Raw genomic sequence first — 24,396 nt, forward strand, 5'->3', positions numbered from 1 at the left:
ACAGAACAAAGCTGGATGAGGTGCTAAATATAGAACTTTTTATTAGGACGTTTATGATAAAATATCTCCCAGCTGAATAGTAATTATTGTTTCTGGTACTCGAAATTATTAATAAAATAAGTGTGTGTTTGTGCATATCGTTATCATTTGACGTAAGTATTATTGATTTACAAATAATTTAAGATAAAAATCGTTACCAACCGTTTAATTACGATGATGGCAGCTTTTTAACCCTAGAAGTGATATTGTAAATTGGACAGCTTAATTTCATTTCCTGTATATTTAATTTTGATGGCTATAAGTTTTCGTAGTTAATATGTATCCAAAATACTCGGATTGTGTGAATTAATTAAAAGATAACTGTGATCCGTCAGAAGTTTTCGACACACATTTTAGTGAAACGTCTAAACTATTGATACCATGTGGTTGCATGCAGCTATACTATGTTAACATTTCATAATATTTTAGTTATTAATTAAATCAGGGATGAAATTGCTGCCATGCCCTTCTCAAGACAGCATGTATTGATAGCTTTAGCAAATCCATCAATGTTTATTTTTCACAAGGTGTAGATATACGTTTTGGATGGTATCTTAGAATAAACTACCATTTCTATAGAATCTGAACAACTGTAAAATAATGCTTTACCCTGGAACACACATTATGGATAACAAAGCTTATTCTTATCAAAAAAAATCTGAATAAAGAACCATAAAATAATAATAATAAAGTGTGTGTGTGTATATATATATATATATATTAGGAATAAACAAGGAGTTACCTTTTATTCAATGAGTAGGATTTCTTCTTAACCAACCCTCCTTATACGAATAAATTATAAATTGATTCCTTAAAATAATTTTAAAAATTTAAAACTCATAATGTGTACCTCACTATCAACACGTGGGTAGTCCAACACCCCAGGATTGCAGTGGTGAATCCCAACTCGACCCCAGAAATATCAAACCCCCATTCAACCTTTAGTGATGGAAGACATTTTGTCAAAAACGCGAATTTAAAATACGAGTGAAATACGATAAAATCAATGAATTTAAAATGCACTAAAATTTCCTCCCTTAAGTGAACCAAAACTTTTCAACGTGTCATGTTCACAGGGTGGAATGAAACTAACGAAATTTGTGTGTTCGGGCTTATAAATAGGAGATTCTATTTATAAGTTTCCGAACACACACAAATTTCGTTAGTTTCATTCCACCCTGTGAACATGACACTTGTCAAAGTTTTGGTCCACTTAAGGGAGGAAATTTTAGTGCATTTTAAATTCATTGATTTTATCATACTTTTATCGTATTTTAGTAGTATTTCAGTCATATTTTAAATAAGCGTTTTGACAAAACGTCTTCCATCACTAAAGGTTGCATGGGGGTTTGATACTTTTGGGGTCGGGTTGGGGTTCACCACTGTGATCCTGGGTGTTGGACTACCCATGTGTTGATAGTGAGGAACACATTACGAGTTTTAAATTTTTAAAATTATTTTAATGAATCATTTTGTAATTTATTCTTATAAGGAGAGTTAAGAAGAAATCCTACTGACTGAATAAAAGGTAACTCCTTGTTTATTCCTAAAATATTAATAGAACATAGGAAAAATTGAGCATATGCGAGCTCTCATTTATTTGGTGTGTGTATATATACAGGGTGTCTCAAAAATATTGGTACAAACATTTAGGGGAGGTAGGTAACATCTGAAGGAATATGAATCGCATAGGAACCAATAACCGGAGACGTCACCGTAAGTCGGTACACAGCGCTGTTCATCAGTTCGCGAGAGGAAAAATTTCTGGTTTACTCATTCAAGCAGTAGTCTCCGCAGGAAGAGCATGCATCGATATACAAATTGTGAGCTGGCAGACATGCACCTCACCACCAAATACGGAGGATGCGGAAAGGTCAGGGAATGACCACCGCATATCCTGGAGCAATATGGACTTAGTTGCTAATGCTCCTAAAAAAAAAAAGACATGCACCTAGTGTATGGATTAGCAGAGGGCAATGGACGAGCTGCTCAACGTATAAGGGAGAATACTACCCAGACAGATATGTACCGGACCACCATTTGTTTGCGTGTTCACATCAAAATTTGTGCGATTATGGGTCATTTAGAGGTAACAGGAGTAGCGTAGGCAGACCACGTTCGACGCGAACTCCCGCCATGGAAAAAAGTGTGTTGAATGCCACCCAGAATAATCCTACTACAAGCACACGTGCTGTTGCCTCTGCCTTAGGAGTGTCTCATTGCAGTGTACAGCATGTCTGGCACCACGATTCCTTACACCCCTTTCATCTCCAAAGGGTTCAGTTACTGCTCCCACAAGATCATCCTGCACGTGTGGCTTTTGCACAGTGGTTTCTCTAAAAAAAGTGTTCAAGACTTGAATTTTCCAGCCTATAAATAAGCCTCATCTGTGTTTTGTTCACGGATGAGGCTTATTTCAATCAGGAAGGTTTATTCAATCAGCACAGTGCTCATGTGTAGGCTTACGACAACCCACACGGTGTGCGCCCCCATGCGACAACATCGCTTCGCAATAAATCTGTAGGCAGGTATGGTCGGTAACTGCTTAGTCGGGCCATACCTCTTACCATCCTGCATGAACTCCGCTAAATATCGGATCTTTCTTGAACAAGTTCTACCAGGGTTACTTGACGATGTTCCAGCAAATGTGAGACGCAACATTTGGTTTCAACGTGACGGGGCGCCTGCCCATTATGAAAGCTGTGTTCATGACCATTTGAACAGGCGTTTTGGGCGTCGATGGATTGGCCGTGGTGGACCCGTTGCCTGGCCCCCACGCTCACCTGATTTATTGAGCCTTAATTTGCTGCTGCTACTGTCAAAGAAACTCCAGGTGTGTTCGACCATGTCTGCCAATCCATGCTGCGTCGGTGTCACGCATGTATTGCATCTCATGGTGGAACCTTCGAGCATCTGTTGTTACATCATGAAATGCATCCATCTCGTACTCCGTTGTTAATATTATGTCAAATAAATGTTTGCCACTAATTACTATCGTGTCATTTCTGCTTCTTGAGCCTCTGCTACTACTTTCCCGTGACATTTCCGGTTATGGGTTCCTATGCGATTCACATTCCTTTAGATGTTATCTACCTCCCCTAAACGTAATGTAGCAATATTTTTGAGACACCCTGTGTGTGTATATGTATATATATATATATATATATATATATTTTGACCTCTGATGAAGACACAAAAATTATGAAAGACTCTGCAATGCTATCTCCACCTAGGTCGTCTCTTCAAAAATATTCTTTTGGTTTACTTTTCTATCGTTACAATTATTCTTCCGGTTCCTTGCTTCCCACCTTCGTTTCACAACACATATCGCTACCAGGGTACACCATATTTTCAATAGTTCTTTTCCATGCATAAACATCTACGTAATGTATTTTATACTAGTAATACTTTATATATATATAATGTGTGGTGTGTAATATATATTACACGCCATCTTTCATTAAAGATGGAGAAGGATGCATTAATGAAAAAAATTTGAGTAAAATATAAAGTCGTAAAAATTCATACAAAAAAATAGTTCTATTTATACTCTGGTATACCATAATTAGCATTAGCAGAGGCATATGATGCAAGAAAGCAAGCTTATACATCATCAGCCCAAAAAAAATTCATTTCACACATCATCCATTTGCTCTAAAAGTTTGTCCAATTCTTCCTTGAATTTATTAAGCTATCAACTTGCACAATGACAGATGGAAGTTTCTTCCAACAATCAACTACCCGCTGACTAGAGGCAAAATTTTTACGCATGTATAAATGTCTTTCCTCAATTTGAATTTATGCCCTCTCAGGTTTGTAATCTGAGCAAGAGGATCCCATCAGCATTGAGCCTGCTCAAACCATTTAAGGTCTTATACGCCTCAATCAGATTACCTTGCAGGTGCCTAGTGTCTCCAGATGCAGCAATTTGCAGAACTTAAGCCTTTCTTAATTATATATATAGAACTTCTATTTTTTTTTTCTCTTTTCTTGTATCACATAGAGGGATCTACAATTAAATTTGTATTTAGCAGTCATGTGGAGTCAAACCATGGTCAACTTAAACATGTGTACTTTAGCATTGATCATTTAGCTACATCAGTCTGCCATTTGAATCATTTAGAGCAGTGTTTATCAAACTATCTGTGGTGAAGGACCAGTTTCTTTTATTTCCAATGCATGGACAGGTACTTTTGTAAAATACAAATCTCGCGGACCGGTAAAAAACGAATCATTGGGGTTTGGCCAATTTCCAATTTGTTGCGGACCACACTTTGAGTAGCTCTGATTTAGAGCACTTGACTCAGGGTCAGCCCTGGTCTGTAATTAATCTCTAAGGGCCTACACCATAGGGACAGGCTTTAACCCTCCATGACATACTCCATAAATTGAACAAATATGTCCATCTGGCATTTGTCAGACACCTTTTTCTTTAATTATAAAAAATTAATTTTTGGATTTTTTGCTGAATTCAAAATAAGTTTTATTAAATTTCAGATTTTCAAATTCCCAGGACGCTAATTGCAGACATGAAAATCTGTAGCCACTGCTTTTAGGAGGTAAAAGATACTGTAAAGTGCAGCATCTCTTTAGATATGCTAGAAACTTGTTATGCAGCCTCGAAGAATTTATCCAGATTAATTATGTCAAGTAGAAAATTCTGTATTTAACGTACTTGTAGGATGAACAACACTAAAGAAGGAGAAGGAATTAAAAAATACTAATCATAAAAACTAACAGGAATATAGTGGGCCTGCAAGCCACATCAGTCACAAAAAGGCAAAACAAACTGAATCTGCAACCCTTGATAATACAATTAAGGTATTTATTGAAATTATTGTTAACTCAGTATCAATTGAAAATAATTCAGAAGGTCGTAAAAAGTGCATATGACAAAATTCATTGGCCCAATGGAACTTGACACTAAACACAAACTGATTGTCAAACAGGCGGATTCATTGTGCCAACTAAAATCAGTGAAGGGCAATACATAACAAATGAACTACACTCAACTGATGTTAACACTAGAATGCATTAGTTACTCTTCTAGCCAGATTTTTCTAGAAGTCAATTCACATACAAAATGGTGGACATGTGACTAAAGATATGTGCTTTAAGTGTGTTGATTCAGCAACCCAAACTAGAGACATCTCATGGGAATGCATTCATTTAGCTGTGTAATTTGATATACTTCTGACAACCCCATTCCTAATAAAATTCCTCATGTTTACATGTAGATGCAAAATATATATTGTTTGTCAGCAATAGCATCACCAACAGTTATATATACAGTATAAGCATATTAGGAAAATAGAGCAGAGCATTCCAACAATTTTTGACTAAAGACTAAAACAGATAAAATGCTGAAAGTCAAGGGCTGTATTGATTCAAGTAGGTCACAGGCCTCAAGAACAGTTCCTTCCCACTTATTCTAGGCCTTATGTAGCTAAGTGGTTTGGACAGGACCAGTAGCAAATGCATTTGTTGATTGTGGTTTGAGCCCACATGACTGCTAAATATGGTAATGATAATTTTCCTTTAAATTTGATTGGTTGTAAATGCATATGACTTTGTAGTTATATTGGATTGTAAACAGAACTTTTTTTTTTTTTTAATTATGTTATGCATTTGTTACAGTAGAATTTAATTTCAATGTCCATATTTACAGTTTAATTTCATTCATTTAATAATTAAATACAAAATCTAACACCATTATTACATGACACTAACATTCTTGTTGTGTAGTTGTAGCAATATTGTTAAATATTGAAGAGGATATATGACACATAAGATACAGAAAAGTTGAATATTACTAAAAACACTTTCAGAATTAGCATTAGCATTAGTAGAGGCATATGATGCAAGAAAGCAATCTCATACACCACCAACCAAAAAAAAAAAACCTTCCCATTTCACCCATCCATTTATTCCAAATGTTTGTCTAGTTCTGCCTTGAATTTATTTAAGCTATCAACTTCCACAACGACAGATGGAAGTTTGTTCCAGCAATCAACTACCCGCTGGCTAAAGGAAAATTTCCGCTCGTCTATTCAACAACTGTCTTTCCTCAATTTCAGTTTATGCCCCCTCAGGTTTGTAATCTGAGCAACAGGAAGAATCCCATCAGCACTGAGCCTGCTCAATCCATTCAAGGCGTATACACCTCAATCAGAATCCTTCCTAAAATGAGGCTTCCAAACCTGTGTGCAGTACTCAAGATGTGGCCTGACCATTGCTTTATACAAGGGGATGATCACCTCCTTATCCCTGCTTGCAAAATTCTTGTATATCATTGACAAGACCCCATGACCTACTCGGGCAGCTGGTCTTGACTGCTCAGAAATCTTCATATCTGACTGCACAATTACCCTCAGTTCTCTTTCATTCTCAACTATCCTAATTGTAATACCACACAGTTAGTACATTTCTCTGGGGTTACTGCTACCCATTTGCAGTACTTTGAATTTGTCAATGTTAAGCTTCAGTTGCCACTTATCAGATCAACTTTTCCAGATTTTGTTGCAGCAGCATACTGTTATTAACAACCCTCCCAACCTTTGTATCATCTGCAAATTTTGACATTAAGCTTGATATACCTTCATCAATATCATTGATAAATATACAAAACAACAATGGGCCAAACACCAAACCCTGGGGGACTCCACTAATAACATTAGTTCATGAAGAGCAGTGCCCATTGATTACCACTCTCTGTCTTGACCCACTCACCATCCTTTTATCTACTGTAGCAACTTGCCGTTAATGCCGTACTGCTCCAATTTGTACAGTAGTCTTCCATGTGCAACAGTATCAAAAGCTTTCCTGAAATCCAAGTATATGATATCAAAATTATTTTTTGCATCCGGTTCCTTTGTGCCAACTTCATAGTATCCAATCAGATGTTTCAGACAAGACTTCTCCTTAACAAACCCATGCTGTGTCTGAATTATTACTGCTGTCTTGTCTAGATGATCCTGCTATGCTTCTTTAACCAGTGACTCCATTATTTTCCCTGGAACAGAAATGAAACCAACAGGTCTGTAATTACTTGTGTCACCCTTTGATCCCTCTTCGTGAATTGGAGATACATTTGCACATCTCCAGTCCATGGGGACTTTCCCTGAGTCCAAAGATTCATTCATAATTATGGCTAATGGTTTGCTTAGTTCCTTTGCCACCTACTTTATTATAGATCCCATCCACCCCAGGTTTATGTTTAGCTATTTCTCCTCTAATTTGCTCTCAGTTATTACAAAATCATTTAGCTCCCTGTTAGTTTGATAAACATCTGGCCCTCTCCTCTTTGAATAACTCCTTATATGTGAATGTAGATGAAAATACTCATTTAATTTGGCAGCTATCTGAAAATGATCATCTATAGTCAAACCACTGATATCAAGTGTTAACAGGAGAGACTGCTTCTACAGGGATGGGATACACTTAAATAGAAAGGGTGCAAGAATATTTGTTGATGATATCGAGGCAGAGTTAGGTGGGTCAGAAAACTGCTAGCTTGGGGGGATTCACAGACTAAAAGGTTAAAAGTAGCTGCAGGCAGAGGTGAAGGTGATTCTTGCACTACTTCTATTAGAATAAGCAGCGGTGTGGAGCGAGGGGTGTTGGGGGTTTCAGGGACTGCTGGGAGTCATTGCGGTACAAGTAAACATGGGTTGTGTTAGGGTAGCTAAGAATGGGAACAGGTGCATGTATACTTGCATGTACACCAATGCTAGGAGTTTGGTAAATAAATCTGAGGTAAATATTGCTCAAAGCATCAAAGGCAGATATCAGATATAAGGAATGCAGAACTGGAATTTGGGGAGTACAATGTGTACAGAAAGGATAGACAGGATAGGAAGGGAGGAGGGGTTATGCTATTAGTTAAGGAACACATAAAATCCAAGGAAGTGAAGCCAGTCGACATCGCTGGACAGTGCAGTGTCGAGTCAGTTTGGTGTGACATAAACATTGGGAGATCAAAATCGAGAGTAGGAGTGTGCTATAGGCCTAATGACTATGATGAGTATAATAAGAAACTGTACGGGGAAATAGAGTGGGCCAGTAAATCAGAGAGTCTTATAATGGGAGATTTTAATTTCCCATATATTGACTGGAATTTGTGGGTTGGTCACTCACACACTAGAAAGGCTGTTGTGGATTTATTGGATGATTGTTTTCTACATCAGCATGTTCGGGAGGCAACTAGAGGGAGTAATACTCTTGATTTGATTATCAGTAATGATTCTTCATGCATTAAGAATCTGCAGATAAAGGAACCACTAGGTGGCAGTGATCACAGTGGGATCACTAAAGTGGGATTTACTCAAAGAGTAACTACCATCAGGGGTAAAGGGAAGGGTTTTTGCTTTTGTAAACGCAACTACGGTGGTCTGAGACAGTATTTAAATTCTATACAGTGGGACCAACTGATGATATTACCAACAGCAAATTCAAAATGGGAAGCATTCAAAGTACTTATCTTGGAAGCTACTAGGCTTTACATACCAGTTAAGAAATATTGTTCAAGGTTTAGACCTAAATGGATGTCAGATGAACTAATGAGACATATGTTAGAGAAGAAAAATGCATAGGATACATGTAAATTAACATGTGACACAGAAGCCTATGACAGATATAAGTTGATCTGTAACCAAGTTACAAAGGAGGTTAGGCAGATTACGAGAAATCTTTGGCAAAGGATGCAAAGAAAAACAGCAAGGAGTTCTTTACTTATGTAAACTCTAGAAGGAAGGGGATGAATCAGATTGGTCCACTTGATATCAATGGTTAAACTATTGATGATCCTGCTCAGGTATATATAGCTAACAAACTAAATGAATATTTTGCATCGACATTCACACATGAGGAGTTATTCAGCGAGGGGAATGCCAGAGGTGTATTCAACTCTGGCAGTAAGCTAGATAATCTTGTAATAACTGAGAGTAAAGTGGAGGAGAAATTGTTGAAGATAAACACAAGAAAGGCATCTGGGGTAGAGGGGATCTATCCAGTTATATTAAAGGAGGCAGCAAAGGAAGTAAGCAAACCCTTAGCCATAATTATGAGAGCTTCCTTGGACTCAGGGGAGGTACCCAAAGACTGAAGCAGTGTGCAAATGTGACCCCAATTCACAAAGGAGGATCAAAGGCTGACAAGTAATTATAGACCTGTGAGTTTAACTTCTGTTCCAGGAAAATTAATGGAGGCACTGGTTAAAGAAGCACTGCAGGATCATCTAGACCAGTGGTCTCAAACTGGCAGCCCGTGAGCCGCATTCTGCCCCCGAAGCAATTTTACACTGCCCGCGAATACATTTCAATTATGTATTTGTTGTAAATACGGTGCTTATAGTTTTAGAGACATAGAGATATGGACTGAGCTTATGTGCGCGACTGCTATTGAAGAAAAAAGGGATAGAATGAATAGGTTAGGGCTTTGTCTTTTTCACTGTATGCTTGTGAACAGTTTTTTTTGCAGTTGAAAATTAATAAGTGTAAGAAAAGAACCCTATTGACCGATGAGCATCTACAATCCATGAAGAAGATGGTTTCTAGTAATTTTTCTCCAAGGCTTTTTTAGAATCAAAACACCATCAAGTGTCAATTTGCAGTAAGAAATAAAGAAGTTTATAATTATTAAATACAAACATATGTATTTTTTCTGTATGTGTCGAAGAAAAATTTAATAAATGAAAGAAAGAGAATAGGTTGTCATTTATTCTCAAGTTTTGTCCCACTTGGAAAGTTTTCATAATTTGTTTATTTTTATTTTAAGTTAAAAAGAAGTTATTTACTGGTTAATTCAACATATTAGAATAATTTGAAATAATTGTCAGTCTGAAAATTTAGTATTTAGCTGTCAATACGTTTGAATTACAAAGTGTAACCAACAGAAATTTCTTGCAGGTACCAATCTTTAGATTTCAGATAGAAAATAAATATAAATTTGAATTTTTACCTTTCATTATTATTAATATTATTATTGTTTATGTATGTTTTGATAAATATTTAATAAGTGATTGGGCATCTAAAGAAAATAGAATTGAAAATTTAACCGAAAGAAAGAGTCTCATAATTTTAGCCAGGGAGAGAAGGAGAAAAATGTAAGTTTGAGAAATAAAAAGTAAGTATAGAGAAAAAAATTGTAGAAAATACAATTGAAAATTATTGAAATAAATTTTCAATTAAACCATGTTCGAGGCAAATTATATTTTAAAAGTAAAATTTCCAAACTTATTATAAACTTACATGCAACACACATGCGTCATGCCAGGTTATAAAGGGATAGTATCCATACATTAGGAGTAAGTACGGTGCAATATATATATATATATATACTATTCACTCTCATTTTGTTAAAATAAAATTCCGGCCCGTCAGCTGCTTTCAGATCGAGCATTCGGCCCGCATGCAATTTAAGTTTGAGACCACTGATCTAGACAAGACTTCAGTTATAGCTCGGACACAGCATGGTTTTGTTAAGGGAAAGTCTTGCCTGACCAATTTGATTGGATACCATGATGCAGTCACAAAAGAACTGGATGCAGGGAATAACTTTGATATTATATACTTGGATCTTAGAAAGGCTTTTAATACTGTTGCACATGGAAGACTGCTGCACAAATTGGAGCAGTGCGGCATTGGAGGCAAATTGCTGCTATGGATAAAGGGGTGGTTGAGTGGGAGAAGACAGAGAGTGGTAATAAATGGACACTGCTCATCGTGGACTAATGTTATTAGTAGAATCCCTCAGGGTTCAGTGTTGGGTCCATTATTGTTTTCTGTATTTATAAATAATATTGATGATGGTATATCAAGCTTAATGTCCAAGTTTGAAGACAATACAAAGGTTGGGTTGTTAAGGCCACTACTGACGCTATGCTGCTGCAACAGGATCTGGAAAGGTTGAGCAGATGGGCTGAGAGGTGGCAAATGAAGTTTACATTGACAAATGTAAAGTACTATATATGGAAAACAGCAACCCCAGAGCAACGTATCAACTCTGTGGTACTACACTGACAGTGGTAGAGAATGAAAAGGACCTGGGAGTAATTTTGCAGGCAGATATGAAGTTCTTTGAGCGGTGCAGACGGGCTGCAAGAATAGCTCATGGTGTCTTATCAACGATATATAGGAATTTTTCTAGCAAGGATAAGGAGGTGATTATTCCCTAATATAAGGCAATGGTCAGGCCATGCCTTGAGTACTGTATACAGGTCTGGAGGCCTCATTTCAAGAAGGATGTAGAGCTGCTGGAACGAGTACAGAGAAGGGCAACAAGATTAGTGAATGGAACAAAGGGTTGCTCTTACGAAGAAAGGCTTAAGTTTTGCAGATTACAGTGTCTGGAGACTAGGCACTGGCGAGGTGATCTGGTAGAGGTGTATAAAGCCTTGAATGGTTTGAGCATGCTCAATGCTGATGGGATTCTTCCTCTTGCTCAGAATAATCACCTGAGAGGGCATAAATTCAAATTGAGGAAAGACAGATGTAGGATAGATGTGTGGAAATTTGCCTTTAGCCGCCTGGTAGTTTTGTTGGTGGAACAGACTTCCATCCCTTGTTGTGGAAGTTGATAGCCTAAATAAATTTAAGGCTCAGCTGGACAGGTATTTCGAATGAATGGAGGGGTGAAGTGGAAGTGTTTTTTTTTTTTTTTTTTTTTTTGGCTGATGCTGCATAAGCTTGCTTTCTTGCATCCTATGCCTCTCCTAATGCTAAAGTGGATCAATCTGATTCATCCCCTTCCTTTTAGATTTTGTATAAATAAAGAAGTCTTCGCTGTTTTTCTTTGCATCCATTGCCAAAGATTTCTCATGATCTGCCTTCGTTTGCCTAACTTTCATTGTGACCCAATTACTTTTTAACTTATATTCCTTTGCTTAGGTTTCTATGTTGCCTAATAATATATATATGTATACAACATAGGCTCCTTTATTGTTTGATAATATATATGCATCCCATGCATTTTTCTTGTCTGCTGGAATCTCATTAGATCATCTGACATTCATTTGGGCCTAAACCTTGAACAGTATTTCTTAGTTGGAACAAAAAGCCTAGTAGGTTCCGAGATTACTTCCTTGAATGCTTCTCATTTAGATTTTGCCATGGGATGAACTGATGATTTTGGTAACATCATCAGTTCATACTATTATATGAAATTAAAGTCTCTGAGACCATTGTAGTCATCTTTACGAAAGCAAAAACCTTTCCCTTTACCTCTGATGGTAGTTACATCTTTAAGTAAATCCAACATCAGTACACTATGATCGCTCCCACCCAGTGGTTTCTTTATCTGTAAATTCTTAATGCATTAATAATCACTGCTGATAATCAGATCAAGAGTGTTACTCCCTCTGGTTGCCTCTCTAACATGCTGCTGTAGAAAACAGTCATCCAGTAAATCCACAAAAGTCTTGCGAGTGTGCAAGTGACCATTCCACAAGTTCCTGTGAAGTTAAAATCCCCCATCGTAATGCACTCTGATTTACTGGCCCACTCTATTTCTCTGCACGACTGTTCGTTGTATGTTCAGTCATTAGGCCTAAAACACACTCTCACTTTCATTTTCACCTTCCAAGTGTTTATGTCACACCAAACTGACTCAACATTGCACTCTCCATCTATGTCAACTGGATGCACTTCCTTAGATTTGTTTCTTAACTAACAGCATAATCACTCCTCCCTTCCTATCCTGTCTATCCTTTCTGTACACATTGTATTCCCAAAATTCCAATTCTGCACTGCTTATATCTGTGTGACACCATGTCTCTGATATCCCGACAACATCCGTCTTTGATGTCTTGATCAGCACTTCAAATTCATCAAATTTATTTACTATACTGCTAACATTGGTATACATGCAAGTATAGATGCACCTGTTCTTACTCTTAGTTATTCTAATAAGCCCATATATTTACCTATTTCCTGACTCCCAGCAGTTCCTGAAATCCCCAGCAACATGCTTTCCTGGCTGCTACTCATTCCAGCAGAATCAGTGCAAGGGTCATTTCCACCTCTGCCTGTGGCTACTGTTAATCTATTAGTCTGTGAATTCCCCCAAGCTGGCAGTTTTCCAACCCACCTAACATTACCTCGATAGCATCAGCAAATTTTTTGTACCCTTTATCATAACCTGCCTTATCCCAACCCATCCCTGTAGAAGCAATCTTTCCTGCTAATAAGCACAGACCATGCTGAGAAAAATTCTACCCCATGAGCCTTGCACAATCTCTCCAGAGCCAAATTGATTGACAAGACTCTCATCATATACTCTCTCCTATCGTGTCTGGATAGGATTGCAGACACTTTCAAATTTAATCCTAACTTGCGACTTTTTTCCAACATTGTCCTGTACTTGTTAAGTAAATCTTCAGATTTCCTACACTTAATGTCATTAGTGCCAACGTGTACAATGATATCACCTTTTGTGCCCTTAAAAGATATCTGCTCTTCAACGTCATCAACTTTTGCCCCTGGCATGTAACTATTTGGTGGCAGATTGCACAATTTGAAGGAATGAGATGCGTGCAGGCTGTGAAGTGGTCACCCCTGTTTTTTGGATAAAGAGTATTCTGAATCTAATCATCACTTGTGAACCACATAGTACCATAAGATTGAGAATTCAGGAACCCCTAATTCGGAGTGATAAGTTAAATAATGATGAGCAAGATTTCGGTTGTTAAATGTTGCGTTTCATTATTAATAGCAGTGGCATATGATGCAAGAATACAAGCTTATAAAATATCAACCAAAAAAAAAAAAAAAACTCCTTCCACATCACCTGACTGCCCCTCTAGTTCCTCTTTGAATTTATTTAAACTGCCCACTTCCACAACAACAGATGGAAGTTCGTTCCAATGATCAACTACCCACTGGCTAAAGGCTGCAAACCTCCACACATCTATTCTGCAACCATCCTTCCACAATTTGAATTTATGCCCCCTCATGTATGTAGTATAAGCAAGAGGAAGAATGCATCAGCATTGAGCTCACTCAGTCCCAAAGTCTTAAACATCTCAATAAGATCACCTCACAGGTGCCTAGTCGCCAGATGCTGGAATTTACAGAACTGGAGATTTCCTGGTAATACCAACCTTTCATTCCCTTCACCAATCTTGTTGATTTCTCCTTAATTTTTCCTTAAATTTATTCAACTACCCACTTCCACAATACCAGCTGGCTGGAAGAAAATTTTTGCACATCTGTCTGCAAGCATTTTCCTCAGCTTACATTTTTTTTTATAACCCCCAAACATGAGAGGTATTAGAACCTATAGTACTCAGTATTGTGCATAGGTTGAAGGTTGAGAAGATTAAAGAAGATATTTGTTGATATTAGACTAAATTTCTGCAGATTGTAATTTTCAGAAAATATGTATGAAAGGAGGTTGTTCCAGAAACAGAAGTTGCAGGAGTAAATGAGGAAGATGAAAACTTGGTTCTATGAGTTTGAAGTTGGACAGTAAAAGGATGCTGTCTGGTTGTGGCACCTGTGTGGACTGGTTTGGAAGTCGGAGGGGGGGGGAGATTATAAAAGTCAATTCAGAAGAACTGCCTGTGAAAGTATCTATAGAAAAGGCATGCAGCATAAACAATAAGTCTATGAGACAGAGCATGGACAGACTTTGTAAGAGATAGGTCATTAATTAACCTATCTCTTGAATGGAATCCAGAAGCCTGAGCAAGGTTATGGAGGCACTGCCCCAGATGTGGAAACAATATTCCATGATAGAGTGGATTTGAGATTTGTACAGAGTGAATAGCTGTTTGAAAGAAAAGTTAATGCCAAGAGCAAAAGAGGAAATCCAGTTTTTTTTGATACAGAAGAAGCAATATTTGTGATGTGCTTATGCCAAGAAAGATTAGAATTCGTGGTAAACCCTAATAGAGATATGTGATCTTGTCTAGAAATTTGAATGTCATTGAAGATAAGTATGAAAGGGAATCCTTTTTGTGAGATATAAGACAGGACTGAATTTTAGAAGATTGAAATTAACTAAGTTTTCTTTGCTCCACCGGAGAATCATCTGGAGATTAACACTTCAGGAATTGGAAGTGGATATTTGGAAAGTTGAAGCTGTTTGTGCAGGGCAAAGTTTCTCAAACTGAAAGGTGGAATGTATTGTGCTGTCCTTAGCAAACAATGGACAGGATTTCCAGTCAGTGGAAGAAGGTCATTAATATATGAGGAAAAGAGTGGGAGAAAGCATTAGCATTAGTAGAGGCATTTGATGCAAGAAAGCAAGCTTATGCAGCATCAGCCAAAAAAAAAAAAAATAATAATAATAATAATAAATAAATAAATAAATAAAAAATAACCACTTCCACTTCACCCCTCTGTTCGTTCGAAATACCTGTCCAGCCTTAAACTTATTTAGGCTATCAACTTCCACGACAAGGGATGGAAGTCTATTCCACCAACCAACGACCCGCTGGCTAAAGGCAAATTTCCTCACGTCTATCCTACATCTGTCTTTTCTCAATTTGAATTTATGCCCCCTCAGGTGATTATTCTGAGCAAGAGGAAGAATCCCATTGAGCATGCTCAAACCATTCAAGGCTTTATACACCTCTATCAGATCACCTCGCTGGTGCCTAGTCCCCAGACACTGTAATTTGCAAAACTTAAGCCTTTCTTCGTAAGAGCACCCCTTTGTTCCATTCAGAAAGAACTGAACCTGGGGAACACTAGCATTAGAGGAGAAGTTAGAAGACAGAGAGCTGTCCACCTGCAGTGAGCAGTCAGAGAGAAAATCAGATACCGAATTACAAAAAAAAAAAAAAGTAGGCAGACCATAAGATGGAAACTTATTTAGAAGTCATCTATGCCAAACATGATCAAAAACCTATGAAATGTCAAGAGCAACTGTTTGAGTTTCACTAAATTTTTCCACAGATGTGTAACATAAGCCAGTATATCACCAGTGGATTGATCAGATTGACACTGACTGAATCTATAATTGTGATCATTGATCAGCTGAAAGGTTGAAGTTGTAGGGGTTGGTGTTTGATGAATTTCTCTATTAATTTAGAAGGAATAGAAATAATTGCAATGGGGTGAACTGGATGGGATAGATTTGTCATTTAGGAATTATTTATTCCTAAATGACAAATCTTATTTAGGAATTGGCTGGATATGAGTGAATTTCGAAGCAGAAGGAAAAACACTAGTGGAATAAGAAAGTGTAGAAAGGTGACACAGAACCAAGTACGCTCAAGAGCGCAGGTTTTGAGAGCAAGTACTTTCTTGGTGTTAAGATTGTTCAAAATTCTTCTGACATACTTTTAATGAAAGACCACAGGAGGCATTGAATGGAGTGTACTGGGAGGAGGCTGTTTACCAAGATCATCCATACAAGAGTTAGAAGAAAAGTGAAACGTTAGTAGTTTGGCTTTTTCTACTTTTAGCCTGATCAAAATCTAGTTTGGACTGAGTAATAACTTCTTTACAATTTTTGCGAGCTCTGATATAGGCAGACAATGAACCTGGAGATTGGATGTAAGCCAGTTGCAATATGCAACATTCTTATATTGAACAGCCTTAGTGCATTTATTGAAAAACCAAGGTTGAAGTTGCTGACAAACTGAATAGGTATTTTGTATCTCATTTACATATGAGGAATTTTTTAGTGATGGGTATGCCAAAAGTATATCAAATTATAGAGAGCTAAATGATTATAGATAACCGAGAGGAAACTTAACGAGTAATTGTTGAAGATAAAACATAAGGTTTCAATGGTGGATGGTTAAAAATAATTTTTACATCATATATTTAGATTTCAGAAAAGCTTTGAGCTATAATTATGAGAGTGTACTTGGGTTTAGGGGGATTTCTGTATGAACTGCAAATGTGCAGTTCATACAGAAAATGTATTATCTCAAATTCACAAAGATTTTGTGAATTTGGGATAATACGTTCCCTGGTTTAAGAGGTAATGCAGTATCATCTAGACAGGATTGCAGTTATGTAGCAATCACAGTATAGATTTGTTATGTGGCGATCTTGTCCGACCAGTCTGATTGGATATTATAATGCAGTGACAAAGGAACTGGATGCAAAAAAAAAAAATTTGATATCATATACTTAGATTTCAGAAAAGTTTTGTATACAGTTCCATATAAAAAAACTTCTATATAAATTGGAGTACTGTGGCATTAGAGACGGATTACTTCTGTAGATAAAGGGGTGATTGAGTAGGAGAAGACAGCAGTTACCAGTGGGCACTGCTTTTCTAGGGCTAATATTATTAGTGGAGTCCCCAAGGTTCAGTGCTGGGTCAATTGTTGTTTTTAATACTTATTACTGATATTGATGAAGAAATAACCCAAACTAATGTCTGAAGTTTAAAGATGATATGAAGGTTGACAGGCTAGTTAATGACAGTAATGATATGGTACTGCAACAAGCTTTAGAAAATTAGGCAGTTGAAGTTTAACATTGATAAATACAAGGTACTGCATATGGGTAGCAATAATCCCAGATTAACATACCAGCATGCTGGAGAACAAAAAAGACCTGGAGTAATTGTTGTTGTTGTTATTATTTGGTTTTTAGGAGCATTAGCAACTAAGGCCATATTGTTCCGGGGATATGCGGTGGTCATTCCCTGACCTTTCCGCATCCTCCGTATTTGGTGGCTCACAGGCTCGAACCCCGATCTAATCAAGAAGCATGTGCTATGCACTGCTGCTTCTGCCCACCTGGCTATGGAGGCGCCTTGGGGTAATTGTACAGTCAGACAATTTCTCTGAGCAGTACACATGGGATACTATAGCAGCTCATGGAGTTTTTTTGGTGACATCAGTAATTTTGCAAGTTGGGATAAGGCAATGATTATCCCGTTGTATAAGGTGATGATTAGGCCAACTCTTAATACAGTCCAACTTTTTATACAGGTCTGGAAGCCACATTTTAGGAAGGATACGAATCTTTTGGAGCGGGATTAGAGGACAGTAATGAGATTAGTGAGAGGAACAAAGAGGTAATCTTATAAAGATAGACTTCAGTTCTGCAAATTGCAGCATCTAGAAACTAGGCACCTGCAAATCGATCTGATTGAGGTGTTTGAGGCTTTGAAGATTGAGTAAGCTAAATGCTGATTTTATTCATATTCTTTTGTATACAACACACATGTGGGAACATAAATTTAAATTGAGAAAGGATCATTGTAGGATCAAAGTATAAAAATTTGCTAAAATTTTTTGATTTTTTTTGCTAAAAAAATTTGATATCAGATCAAAGTATAAAAATTTGCTTTCGGCCAGCAGGTACTTGATTGTTGGAACAAGCTTCCATCCAGTGTTGTGAAAATGAGTAGTTGGAATAAATTTAAGAAGCAACTAGATAAATGATTAGACATGATGGACAAGTGATATGAGATTTTTTTTTTTTTTTTTTTTGCTGATGCTGTATAAGTCCATAGGTACCTCCCTAATCCATATGGCTAACGTTTCCTTTCCTCCTTTTCTGTTTCTCTTAATATAATTGGATAGATCTCATCCACCCCAGCTAACTTATTCATTTGGCCTATAACACATCCCTCTCTCTCATTTTTGTTTCCCAGTGCTTATGTCACACCAAACTGACTCTACATTGCACTGTCCACCCATGTTAACTGGATGTGCTGCTCTGGATTTTATGTGCTTATTAACTAATAGCATAACCCCCATCCTGTCTGTCCTTTCTGTTATAGCAATCCACAATACTTCCTTGAAAATGGTCCAGGAACTTAACCTTCTACCCACATCTGAAACATCTTGCCAAAAAAAGTAAGAAATTACACTGGTCTGATTACCAGAATCAGAAAGAAAGGCTGACTGGGGATTAAAAAGAAAGACATTAGCCCTGATCTGTAAAGCAGTATTCATTCTAGTACTGGCTAGAATCTGGTTTCATAGGACAGAACATCTTGATTTGATACAAGACATCAAGAAAGAAACATGTTGACACTGAACTCCAGCAAATGTGGCAGACAGGCTGGAACTCTTCACCAGGGGAGAGGCAACTAGGAGCTTCCTACCCAGTATGCTAACTTTTCCTAACCCCTCACTTTTATTTCCCCTGGCTTGTACACAGCCTTCTTTATGATGGGTCATGTTTGTTCAGGGCTAAGCTCCACAGCTTGTGACTAACCAATGACCCACTCTGCTTGTGCAGAGCCCCTGAAGACTGGACATATCTGTTATATGACTGCCCATGGTATGATGAATAATGAAGTGTCTTTATTACAAAGATCGGTCTGTAACCAAGAAACTACAAATACCTCTACATCATCGAAGACTACAAAACCTTTATGAAGTTCTCGCAGGCACTCTTTGAAGCAAGGAGAGCTTTGCCTAGGCAAACTCTAAAAACCCTTCTAATGAATGCAGATAATCCACCCTCAAACAGTTCTGTTGGCACTGAACATAATACTCATGAAACTGTCAAGCCATCACTCCCACATTGCCTAATCACTGAACTGATATTTACCCGAATATGATATTACCCAAATTGATTCTTGGCACCCTGTCACATCATTATCACCTCCTTACCCATTTAGTCCTGATCAGATGTTGTGTGAATATGCGATTGTGAACATTTCTCATGTGTATGTTTTGTGTTATTATGCATTTGTGAACCAGGTGGTGTGTACATGTCCTTGTCTGTGGGCGAATGTGACTGTGGTGTATTTATTCTGTGTCTGTGTGTGAATGCAGCATTGCCACCTTGGTGTATGTGTGTTGTTAGTGTTGTATGTATGCCAGCGTGAATGAATGAGTAAGTTGAACTATCAGGTTTGTGAGTTTGACAGTTTCCTGGGTAAACTTAACCTCCAAAAAAAACAAAAAGTTGTATGCTGTCTTTATTTAGAATGCTGATGAGTGAATGTGTTCATATGAGTAAAAGAGAATGATTGAGAATATCACTTTTGTTATTATGAATGTGCACTCTGAATATAGTGTTTATGGTAAAGAAAGTCAATATGAGAACCATGACAAACTTCGGGAAACTTACCGGAAAAACTGGTTTGCTGCTAGCTCAGTTTCTCTCTGCATTCTCAGTAAACATACGGTATGTGTGTTTTCAGAAGTAGAAGTCAAGAATGATATATTGATTTACATGTAGGCATGACAGATGATGTAATGATTAGTTTTTTCTCATTATTAAAAGCAGATTATTGGAGTTCAGAGTGTTTTCACTATTAAAAAAAAACCATATTACTGATTTCTTTGTATGTTTTTAAGGTTAGGTTTCATAACCTAACCTTAAAGGGAAAAAAGGAAAAGGTTACTTTATTTTTCATTATATTTCATAACTTGACCTTAAATTTTAGGTTATGAAATAATAGGAAAAGGTTTCCTTATATTTCTTAACATAACCTTAAAATGATGTTATTGTCTGTCACATGTCAATGACTTGACTGGAACCTTCCTTGGTCTACTGTACGTAAAATAATTTTACGTTGGTTCCCGCACAAGATTCACGTAGTGCAAGAACTAAAGTCTTGCGATCAGCAACAACAAATAGACTTTGCTCTACGATTTCTGGCTTGTATGGAACTTGATGATACGTGGGCTCGAATGATCTTGTGGTCTGATGAGGCACATTTCACTCTCTCTTCATGGGACTGTAAATGCACAAAACTGTTGAATATGGGGAACTTCTCGTCCATCTGCTGTGCATGATAGACCACTACAAAGTCCATACATTACAGTATGGTGTGGATTCACAGCCGAGTTTATAATCGGACCATTTTTCTTTGAAGAGTCTACACCTCATGGCCCCGTAAGGTGTACAGTAACTAGGGCATGGTTCTGCGCTCTTCTAAAAGATCACATTATTCCTGCTCTGAAAGAAAGGCAATACTTGGAGACTGTAGTGTTCATGCAAGATGGTGCCCCTCCCCACATTGGTTGACAAGGGAAGGAACTGCTCTGTTCAACATTCGGAAATGATTGCATCATTTCTAGAGACTTTCTGCAGTCTTGCCAGCCCAATCACAGATCTCAATCCCTGTGATTTCTGGCTATGGGGGATACCTGAAGGACAGAGTTTACCATAGCGCCATACAGATGCTTGTTGATTTGGAAGCAAGCATTAAACAGCATGTAGCCAACATCCCCAGTGAGATGCTACGTGAAACTGTGTTGCATGCAGTTCTCCGTTTTCAGAATGTCATCTCAAGTGAAGGAAAGCACATAGAACAATATCCGTAGATTTCTAAGTTCTGATATTAAAATCTAATCCTAAGTTAAGTATTTCATCTCATGTTTACGGTGCCAATTTCTCCCCTGGCGGCAGAAATTTGAACTATTTTTTTTTCTTCTACAAATCACTTCCCCTAAATGACATACCCACCAATTTTCACAGTGCTATCTCTAACTGTTTCGACACTAGGGTCTCCTGAATAGGGAAACTTATTTTATAACCACACCCGGTATATATTTAAAATTGTGTGCTGTTTTTATTCAAGGTGATGTGATCATCATCATCATTTTATTCAAGGTGATGGTATGACGAGTGTAACATGACAATTGGGAGAGAGAATGTTATTTTATATTACTTAGTTGCACATGAATACATGTTATGTATATCCATAACATGTATTGTAGTGTTGTGGTCTAGTCTGTATGTGAGGGGTAGGGATGAAGGCGAAAGGAGGGTGAATATAAGTTTTCAGTAGTCTTTTAATATGTGCACCCTGAATATATGCAAAAAAAAAATCTTAAATGACTTGTATGTAGTATGTGAGATGTGTGATTGAAACGAATGAATTGTGCTGTCGTCATAGATAGGACCCTATCCCCCACTCGACTGCAGTGGGGCTACCTAACTTGGATGCTTTCCTCACTGCCTCCTTTATTATAACTAGATAGATAGATCCCATTCATCCCAAGTCTTTTTTTACATATATCTTCAATAATTTCTCCTCCACTTTCCTCTCATTTATCACAAAATCATTCAGCTACACAGGATTTGGCTCACTTCTGGCATCCTCATCTCTAAAAAATTCCTCATGTGAATGCAGATGCAAAATATCCATTCAGTTCATATGCAACCTGAGCAGGATCATCAACAGTAATCCATTCATATCTAGTGTATCAGTGTGATTTAATACTATTCTTCTACTGTTTATCTAAGTAAAGAAGTCTGCTGCTTTTCTTTGCATTCTTTGCCAGACTACTCATAATCTACCTTGGCTTTCATAATCTCCCTTGTGATTCATTCACATATTAGTTTATATCTGCTGTATCTATATCACTTGATAATTTATGTTCATGCATTTTTCTTCTCTGCCCTGAGTCTCATCGGTTCACCTAACCTCCATTTAAGTCTATGCCTTGAGTGTATCTCTTTGTTTGTAGTAAAAGTCTAGTAGCTTCTGCGATAATATCCTTGAATGCTTCCCATTTAGAATTTACTGTTGTTAATTTTATCAGTTGGTCCCACAATATAGAATTTAAGAACTGTATGAGACTGGTGTAGTTACCTTTATGAAAGCAAAAGCCCTTGCCTCTAACAGTAGTTAAACCGTTAAGTAAATCCCACGAGTATATTGTGATTAGTGCCACTTAGTGCATTTTTTCTGCATCTTCTTAATGAAGAGGCAGCTGCTGAACATCACATCAAATTATAGCACATAACGGATACCAAGGGTGAATGAATAAATATGGATCTGGCTAGTTCTGCTGGAATGAAGAAATATTAAGATGAGTTATAAATTGGTAGGAAGTGTTCTGCAAAGACTGCATACCATATTATAGGCCAAAGGTAGTTATATGCCACTGGATCAGTTAATTTCCTCCTTGGTCCATATTACTTTACTTTACCTACTGAATGCATCATGTATCATCAGACTAATAGAACAAACTTATCTGTAAAAATATCTAAACCTTTGAAACTGCCTTGTTCATTTCACAAATATACATTGTCAGTGATGTCCATTTCCACTCACACTCTGCCAAGCCCCCCCCCCTCCCCCATACACACACACTTTTTCTGACAGAATCCCAACTATCGGTTGCCTCAACCACTGCTCATCTCATTTGTCCTAATTATTCACTGTATGATTCCTTCACTTCAAAGGTGGTATTTGTGCATATGTCTTCTCTTATATTCTCTGCCAAAGACCTAGTAATTTGGAATTTTCTGTTTTCATCTTTTCTGGCTTAAAATATTTTTTGGCATAGAATTAATAAAACATCAGGTAACTTTTTTGTAAAACCTATTTTTAATTCTTTTTTATTACAGAGCATGAAGAAAGGTGCATTTGCTTTATGATTGTTTTTTTTTTTTTTTTTAAATATCTCACATCGAATTAAGATAATTTATATAAAAAAAAGTGTTAATGTAAAATTATTGTATGTAAATATTATTGATATGGGTTCAGACCATGTGTAACTAACCATCTACACTAACAGTGTATACCTTAGGAAATAAAAGTATAGATTTTTTTACCCTTAATCTCTTCCAGTAGTATAAATGGCAAAGACTGTCTGGCTAAAAGAATATTAGATATAAACGATTTAACTGTACTTTGTCTGATAGCTTCTTTCATTCTTTTGTCTTCTAGTAAACTAGTTGTAATTATAGGTATAATTATAATTTTTTTTTTTAGTTATTACTTTGGTTGGAATCTGAATGTTTTGGGTTTTGAATATTTTTCCAGAAGAACCCGTATATATCAGCATGGATGATGATCCTCAACCATCAGCATCACCAATACAGGTTAACTCCCTAGCACCAGTGAGCAGCAATAGCATGTCTCGCTGTGAACGAATCTTAGATGACGTTGTTTCATCATCCTCATCCTTTCCTCCGCCTTACACCACAACACTGCCATTTGGAATCACCAGACATCAACCACAGCAGCAACAGCCACAATCCAAATATGCACAGTTGCTAGCAGTCATTGAAGAATTAGGCAAAGACATTCGACCAACATATGCTGGTAGTAAAAGCTCAGCAGAGAGGCTTAAAAGAGGGATTGTACATGCACGGATATTGGTACGAGAATGCCTTATGGAGACTGAACGCAATGCACGAACATAATTAATTTTAATTTATGCCAGATTTTAGCATGGATCAAAAAAAAAAAAAAATTAGTATTATAGTTTAATAATTATATCAGTTTAAATTAGACATTAGCAGCATGAATGTACTGTATTTGCAAAAGAAAAACTTGTAGATACACTGATAGCCTCCTGAATTAATTCTTCATTAAGTTTAATAATGACCAACATATAAAAGAGGACAAGGTTTTTTTTTTTTTTTTTATGTAAAACAATTTCTTCTGTATTTGAATATACAATGACAGTACAGTTTGTTATAACAAGAGCTGAAAGAACACAAAAATTGAAAATTAAGTACACAA

General features: G+C 37.1%; 1 protein-coding gene across 1 annotated transcript; it reads left to right on the forward strand.

The window, feature by feature from the left end:
• The first annotated feature begins 78 nt into the window (after positions 1–78).
• LOC150076761 (cyclin-dependent kinase 2-associated protein 1-like) lies at positions 79–24,074 on the forward strand. The gene is made up of 2 exons (XM_090386451.1): positions 79–152; positions 23,692–24,074. Exon 2 carries the CDS (start codon positions 23,712–23,714, stop codon positions 24,072–24,074), a length of 363 nt encoding a protein of 120 aa, XP_090242577.1. The 5' UTR covers positions 79–152; positions 23,692–23,711.
• The last annotated feature ends 322 nt before the right edge of the window (positions 24,075–24,396 follow it).

Source organism: Mastigoproctus giganteus, chromosome 12 (assembly GCF_048544385.1).
Source record: "Mastigoproctus giganteus isolate SK-2022 chromosome 12, ASM4854438v1, whole genome shotgun sequence".
NCBI classification, from domain to species: Eukaryota; Metazoa; Arthropoda; class Arachnida; order Uropygi; family Thelyphonidae; genus Mastigoproctus; species Mastigoproctus giganteus.